The sequence below is a fragment of the Cannabis sativa genome, chromosome 4 (genome assembly GCF_029168945.1).
Source record: "Cannabis sativa cultivar Pink pepper isolate KNU-18-1 chromosome 4, ASM2916894v1, whole genome shotgun sequence".
NCBI classification, from domain to species: Eukaryota; Viridiplantae; Streptophyta; class Magnoliopsida; order Rosales; family Cannabaceae; genus Cannabis; species Cannabis sativa.
Window position 1 is genome coordinate 10,237,975 of NC_083604.1, and position 8,512 is coordinate 10,246,486.

The 8,512-nt window shown below is 30.5% G+C and overlaps 1 protein-coding gene across 1 annotated transcript; it reads left to right on the forward strand.

Annotated features, from left to right (window-relative positions):
- The first annotated feature begins 460 nt into the window (after positions 1–460).
- LOC115713189 (uncharacterized) lies at positions 461–2,896 on the forward strand. Its single transcript, XM_061113520.1, has one exon. The coding sequence runs from the start codon at positions 461–463 to the stop codon at positions 2,894–2,896; it is 2,436 nt and encodes an 811-aa protein (XP_060969503.1).
- The last annotated feature ends 5,616 nt before the right edge of the window (positions 2,897–8,512 follow it).

The window sequence follows — 8,512 nt, forward strand, 5'->3', positions numbered from 1 at the left end:
AAGATAGAAAATAACATCTATAATTAATTTGTGGTAGCAATTTTACAGGAATGAATTAAATAGCAGTCCACATCAAAGAGCAGTGGTGAATATCAAATAACAAGTAAATGTATCTTATAGAAAATAATATATAATTTTAAATCAATCCAAGTTCTAATTTTATTCTTTCTCTCAAATATTATACATACAAATAGTTGATATAACTTTAATTGTCATTTATATTTTATTTAGAATTATATATAAATATAAATTGAGTAGGTGCACAATGAAAAGAAATAATTTTACTAATAATTTTTTTTTTTATTTGGAGTGATACTTAATGATAGATTAATATAAAAGTATATACATACATAAACACATGTTATAAACTCTTTTTATTGTTATAGTTTTGTTTATTAATTATTATGGATAGGATTTTGTTAATAATTTGTTTAATATATATAGTTCTTTTTAATTGTAGATGAAAAAATCAACTACAATTGATACATTTTTCAAAAGAAAGAATGTTGAAGTTTCAACATCTGATGTCTCATCAAATCCATCAGTATCAGTGGATGTAGATCATGAAAATTCAAAAAATCGGCCAATAACGTCTTTAAGACTTGACATTAAAGAAGGGTTTGATATTAATTCATTAGAGCGTGATCCAGGAATACGCCCGCCAATATGGGAGTATCCACCTGAGAAGCGTGATGAAGTTCGCAGAGCTTACATTAAAGCTGGTCCATTTCAGATTATACTATCTAGCTATCAAAAATCAGAAGAAGCTCATTCACGTTCTTTTCAGTCATCTTGGTTTAAGCTATTTCCATCTTGGTTGGAATATTCTCCTAAAGTACATGCTGCATTTTGTCTACCATGCTTTTTATTTCACTCTAAAGATGCACATCCTAGATTGAATGCATTTACTGTTAATGGATTTCGATCATGGAAAAAAGTGAGAGGAAAAAATTGTGCATTTTTAGCACATATTGGAGACGATATAAATTCACCTCATAGAAATGCTGAGAAAGCAGTTGCAGATCTCATGAACCAACCAACACATATTGGAAGAAGGTTTGCGAACTTCACATCACAAGAAATCGCTGACAATAGACTTCGTTTGAAAACATCAATTGAGGGGATTAGGTGGTTAGCATTTCAAGCATGCCCTTTTAGAGGTCCCAATGAATCTAAAACTTCAATTAATCGGGGAAACTTTTTAGAGTTATTAAGTTTCATAACTTCCTATAATGATAAGGTAGCAGAAGTTTTGGATAAAGCTCCACGAAATGCAACATATACATCACCAACAACGCAAAAACAAGTTTTGCATGTCTTGGGAAATAAAGTGAGAAACGCGATTCGTGAAGAAATTGGTAATGCAAAATTTTCAGTAATAGTTGATGAAGCACGAGATGAATCTAAGAAAGAGCAAATGTCAATTGTTTTGAGATTTGTTGATAAAGATGGGTATGTGCAAGAACGTTTTTTCGGGCTTATTCATGTCAAAGACACTGCTGCTTTAACATTAAAAGAAGGTATTTTCTCTATACTCTCTAATTATAGTCTTGATGTTCAATCTATTCGTGGGCAAGGTTATGATGGCGCAAGTAACATGCGTGGACAATGGAATGGTTTGCAAGCTTTAATTTTAAGTGAATGTCCTTATGCTTACTATGTTCATTGTTTTGCACATCGTTTGCAATTGGCATTAGTTGCTGCATCTAGAGAAGTTATTCCTGTCCATCAATTTTTTACAAAGTTGAACTCCGTTGTTAATATTGTTGGTGCTTCATGTAAGCGCAATGACCAACTAAAAGCTGCTCAAGCTGCAAATATTGCTCATTTACTTGAGATTGATGAACTAGAAAGTGGGAAAGGACTTAATCAAATTGGTTCTTTACAAAGGGCAGGTGATACTCGTTGGAGTTCTCATTTAAAATCTATTTCTAGTTTAATAAAGATGTTTAGTGCAACATGTGAAGTTTTATTGAATATTATTGCAGATGGCACTACTTTTGCTCAACGAGGAGATGCGGATGCAGCTTATGAGTCATTAACTTCTTTTGAATTTGTTTTCATTTTGCATCTTATGAAAAAAATTCTAGAGATTTCAAATATACTCTGTCAAGCTTTGCAACTTCAGTCTCAAGATATTTTAAATGCAATGCATCTTGTTTCATCCACTAAGACTCTCATTCAAAAATTGAGAGAAGATGGATGGGATGAATTAGTTGATGAGGTGAAATCTTTTTGTGAACCTGTTAATATACCTGTGCCAGATTTTAATGCTCACTATACTACAAAAAGAGGAAGAAGTCGTGGTCAACAAGATGCAATTACAGTGGAGCATTATTACAGAGTTGATCTTTTCAATGCAGTGATAGACTTTCAACTACAAGAATTAAATAACAAATTCAATGATAACACAGTGGAGTTACTCATTCTTAGTTCAGCTTTATATCCAAGAGAGATACACACATCATTCAGAATTAATGATATTTGCAAGTTGGTACAAAAATTTTACCCAAAAGATTTTACAGAATACGAGATGGTACAACTAAGGACACAATTTGAACATTTTGCTCATGTACGAGAACTTCCTGATTTTACAGTTTTGGCAACCATTTCTGATTTATGTCAGTGGTTGGTAAAAACTAGAAAAGCAGAGATTTTTCCAATTGTGTATAAAGTTATAACTCTTATTCTTACACTTCCAGTTTATACAGCTACCACAGAACGATCCTTTTCAGCTATGAATATAGTGAAGACTACACTTCGCAACAAGATGGAAGATGAATTTTTAAGTGATTGTTTGCTCGTTTATATTGAAAGGGAAATCGCCAGAAAATTTAGTATAGATTCACTTATCGATGATTTTCGTGATATGCAAGAAAGACGTTCTGTATTTTAATTTTAATTATGAATTTAATAAAAACATTGAAATTTTTGACACTTAAATTTACAATATGGTTTGGCCCCCCCTAATTCTTCATGCTGGCTCCGCCCCTGATTAGTAGGATCTTTAATTGCACCTTCTTCAAGATAGGGTCTCTGACATAATATTCAAAGATTTATATAACCTCAATCTAAAACCATTTACTATCTATAATTGACTAAAAAAAATTAACACTAACAGAAATACTCGTCGGTATAAACCAAAATTTCATGGAATGCCCTCTTAGCTTAGCCTCATAGTCACACAATAAATCTACTACCATGTTCACCACCTGCAAAATTATTTATCAAACAATAGGTAAGAATAAAATAAAAAATTAAAGCAATACTTTGAGCCAATATTTATTCAACGAACCCTTGTCACGATCAATGTATTAGCATTCAGTGATAGGAAGTCTTCTTTCCGGCCCACGACTCTTTCACTCAAATATAAAACTTCCCTATAAAAGGAAAACACAAAAATAATTAAAGTAACACAATTATTGTTGACAAATTAAGTTACAAACATAATTCTTAATAAGAGATAATAGTAATTACTTACCTACAATTCAGTGAGTTGTCAAATATATATTTAGTCACACCTTCTTTGCAAGAAGAAAATGAGGACTCTCCAAGAAAACAGGGTGTCGAACAAACTAATGGATACAATGCAGAAATTTTTGAAAACTTACGGTGCTCCTCGCTTCTCTCACAAGCCAATTTTACTTTGCCATCCTAATATATATATATATATATATAAATGTTAACACATTTACACACACTACTAAAATGTATATTTATACAAGAAAAAGAATAAAATAAAAATAATTACCCACTTACCAATGCAGACAACTCAAACTGAGTAATATCATATAAGTTTAAATCAAATCCGAAACCACCATGAATAGCTACTAACTCTTTCTCTTCCTTAACATATGGATCAGAACATCCATATCCTCGCGCAAATCTCGTTTTATTTGATATTGACTCCTTATCTTTTGTTGATACTAACACCTTAGATTTGAACAACCCCCCTTCCATATAGTCTCCATCATTCGTCTCGAAACAATTCCATTCATCCAACATTGATGATTCCTTTTCAAAAGACACTTCTTTATTCTTCCTACTGTCTTCAAACTGAACATTGTCATCACCAATGCAATACTTTTTACCACAACTAACATTCAAACTATTTTCATCCACCTTATTTACCAATATTTTTTTTATCTTTCACATTAGGTATAATCGAAACATCAAGATCACTACTGCTAAATCCTACAATATCTTCTACTAATTTCAAAAATTTGCTTTTTTCCGTAGAAGGTTCCATATGACTACATAATTTCGAGTTCACCGAATCTTCAAATAATGCAACTGATGTTCTCAATAACACATCATCAGACTTGCAACAATCTTCATGAAAACGATAAAGATCATAGGCACAACATATCTTTGACTTTATAAGTGACACCTTTTGACGTAACTCTTCAACTTTGCGACTCTGCTCAGAAAAACCTTTTATCAAATCTAACAATTTCTTATTATCCATCTCGACCTACACACAACTGTGACACCAAACAATAAATTTTAAAAATAACACGACAACCAAAAAAATTATTAGTCAACACAACCAAAGAAGAATTAACATAAAAATGTCAACTATTTAGTTAAATAATTTCTTATTGGAATATAGATTGTTTTTTTTCTCTTGAACATAACTTTATTAAATTCTAAGTTCTAATAGAAATATCCCCAAAATAAAAAAAATCAAAGTGTTATATGGCTTAATATGCAATATATAAATTTCTGTAAACATCATTGTGGACCAAAAGTATTTCCTTACCTCACACTTAACTTCAATATGTTTAATTTTTACATTGGTAAGTGGACAAAGCTATTGCCCCATACATTGTTTTCAAGATTCGAGTTTACCATTTTAAAACCAGCAGAACCTAGTTGGCTAGGAAAATATCCTAAGGTATCTTCTTGCAATCAAAACACTTTTTTTTGATAATGTGTGATAGAGAAAAAAGAGAGTGTATGTGCTTAATGATGAGATTTAACTTTCGAGATCAGAAATTAACTCGTTTACCACATGTGATGCTGCGGTTAACTTAAGACAAACAAAAGTAGTTTACAGCAAATGAGCCAATGCAAACAAATTATTCCATGTACTGCAGAATTGACAACCAAATATCAAAAAACAGTGCATTGTAATATAGGTAAAAGGAAACTAGATCATGATGTTGCAAACAAGGGGGAAAAATAATTCAAAACAACCAGATTAATTCTTTTAATTGACACTGAGAAATCAAAACACAATTTTCTTTTTGTGAGTGTTATGACATAGATAATTTTTTTTATATAAAAAATCCGATTCAGTCAAGAACAAGCTCTACTTTTCTTCTTCACCAACAACATTTGCCTAACAACTTTGACCAGAAGAGAGTTCATACATTTTTCTAAAAAAGATAAAAATATAGACATATGTAATCCTTAAAAATCATTCAGATTTAAATTTTAACATATCTAGGTTTATAAAGGCTATTTTCCTTTTTATATCATACAGTGATAATATTCAATGAGCCAAGCACAACTGTATGCTAGTATTGACAATAAAATCAGGTAAACTGTGTACAAGGTAATTTGAATTTAAGCTAAAGAGTGACTTAGATCAGTTGTCCTTGGTAGAAAACAATATTAATAGAGGGTTTTAAGAGACAAAACCAAATAACATATATATTAAAGAAAAAGAAAAAGAAAAAGAGGGTTTTACAGAGGGGAATCTCCCTAGTGCAACCCAGAATTTTTCATAAAGAAAGAAAAGAGACCTACAATTTTTTTCTTTTATTATTATTATTATTCTTAGAAAAAGCATTGAAATATATGTACAACGTATTAAAGCATGCAGTAGGCAAACAGCATCGGCTCAAAACAAAAACGTAAATTATGTTATTAAAGTTTGTGCTTTTGTTTACTGCTGCTACGTCAGAGTCGATATTTCAAAGAACACATACCAGTGAGTACAGCAATGGTGGATTCAAGAAATGTTAATAAAATCACGTAAGCGTTGAAGTGTGGTGGGTGGTGTTGGATCGGTTTATGACAGTGCAATAATAAAGTGTGAAAGACATAGAAAATGAAGAAAGAGTAAAGTGTTTCATCGGAGAAGACGGTCTGGGCGGTGAAGAGAATGACTTCTCGTTTTCCCTGAACTAATTTTTTATTTTAATCATTTTTAATTATCCTTTTTAATACTTTATGTTTAGCCTTGTGGACCAATGAAATAATAATTAAGGGTATATATGAATGCTTCTATGTTGACCAAATCAACTAAATAATAATAATTTAGTGTCTATCAGTATATCCCATTTTAACTAATTCAAACTCAGTTTTAATTCAATACACTACAATTTACAATAATTTTTTAAAATTTTCCTATGTGGACCAATTATACTACAGGATAGTGGAACTATTAATGAGTCCATTTTATGGGTGTCTATTAAAGAATTTCCCTAATATATTTAATATTATAAATTTATAATATAGGGAAATTCTTTAAAATTGTTTATTACTTGTCATTTAAAATTGTGTTTCATTTGAATAATAATTTCAATTAGTAAGGTTAAAAATAATGCCAAGAAATAGGAATGTATATATTTATATACAACTCTTTTGTTGTCTAGAATTTTCGTAACATGAAAAAGGAGTATATCACAGTGACTACACTCTGAACTTTCCTGTACATTGCAGTGCAACTATTGTCGTTGCATATCTAATGAGACAACATGGAATGAGCCTTTCTGAAGCCCTGAAGCTTGTGAGGAGTAAAAGGCCAATAGTTGCTCCGAATTCTGGTTTTCTTTCCTTCTAACTTTGGAATTGAATAAATTTAAAAGCAGCAAACAAAACTTGAAATAGAATAAATTTATAGATAGAAATGTTATAATGACTTGAAAAGTAATATCTCTTTCAAAAAAACAAGTGTACTTATTCAAATCAATAATTTTTCCTTGTTCATTCCAAAAAGAAAAATTACAACTATTCTTGTTCATAAAAGATAATAAAAAAAACACTACGATCCAGGAAAAAGTTTCGACAGACACAGAGATGCAACTTTAAATTCTTCGTCTATGTGCTCTTGATTTGAGACTCCCTAACTTTGTTGAAGCTTGAAGAAAATATTTTCCAAGCAACACGCATACGCTCATTATCACTGTCATACTAAAAGGTAAAATATTTAGTTAGCCAAATTTATAATAAACTATTAACAAAAAATAATTTCTTCAAATAAGACCACTAAAAGATACATACATTAGGGGGGACAAGAAACTGTGTATCTCGTTCCTCCATCAATTTGATAACATAGATCCCACAGTTAAAAGTGTTAGGCTGTTGAGGTACATCCATCATAATAACTTCAAATTCTGTAAATGACCACTTATTTCCCCCATGCAACTTTTTTATTTCTTCAGATAAAAAGCAATTCAAATTTTTTATCTAAGCAAAAGAGACACCACCCAATATCAAATAACCATAAAAGTGTACATAGATATATTATTATGAATAATAGTAATTTATCTAACCGCTTCCTTCAAAATTTCATTCCCAACAGACTTTCCACCATGAAGTGAGTCCCATATTTCTATTATCCCCTTCATCTTTACTATCAACAAGATCCAATAATCCTCGGACCTTACATGAACAGGAACAAATATCTGAAGAAAAAAAAAATATGTAAACAACAAGTACATAAATAAAACTACAATCCTTGTATTATAATATAATTATAAATTTCATATTAATATACCTTCTCGCACAAAGCTAAATCTCCTAAAAAGAATGATCTCATTGGATTACTTGTTCCACCACTTCGTTGGCTTTTCTTGGAATAAGTAAATTTACTCTGTATCTCAAACATAAATTAAAATATAAATATAACATATGTATCGTGTTTAATTAAAAAAAAATACCAAAAAAAAATATGCATGTCTGAACTTATTACCGTCATCCAAGTAGTTAGGTACCAGTTTGAACCAGTCTTACTCATAGAATCTTTCCTTTTATGTGTACACATCTCCGATACAATGTTTATAATCTAAATGTTGTATATCAAAATAAACCAAACGTTGTGTTAACAAAATAAATTAAATATACTTAAAATAACATACATACTCATTCACTAACCTCTCCATTAATGTTCTGAGAAGGAGCAAGTGTTTGAAATATATAACGCTCCAACTGATGAAATTCGGTGTCAACTAGAATGTCACTACATGAAAAATTATAAAAAACATCAATATCTAAATAAAATATTAACACTAGAATTGACATATTTGACATCTCACTTCTTCAAACACTTATAAATAGCAAAATAACTACTATTTCTTTTATTATAAAAAGAAAAAATATAGTACATGCAATATATACCTTGATTTTAAGCTCTTCTCAAACAAATACGAGATTATCTTATTCATCTCGACATCAACTAGTGCAACATTAACTTTAAAAGGTCCAACCTCATTCTTCTCCTTCAAAAGTCCCAAAACATCTAACCCACTATTAGTATCCCGACCAACAGTACATATGTCAG

Coding starts and splice junctions, on each gene's coding strand:
- LOC115713189 (XM_061113520.1), top strand. CDS start 461: ATGAAAAAATCAACTACAATTGATACATTTTTCAAAAGAAAGAATGTT.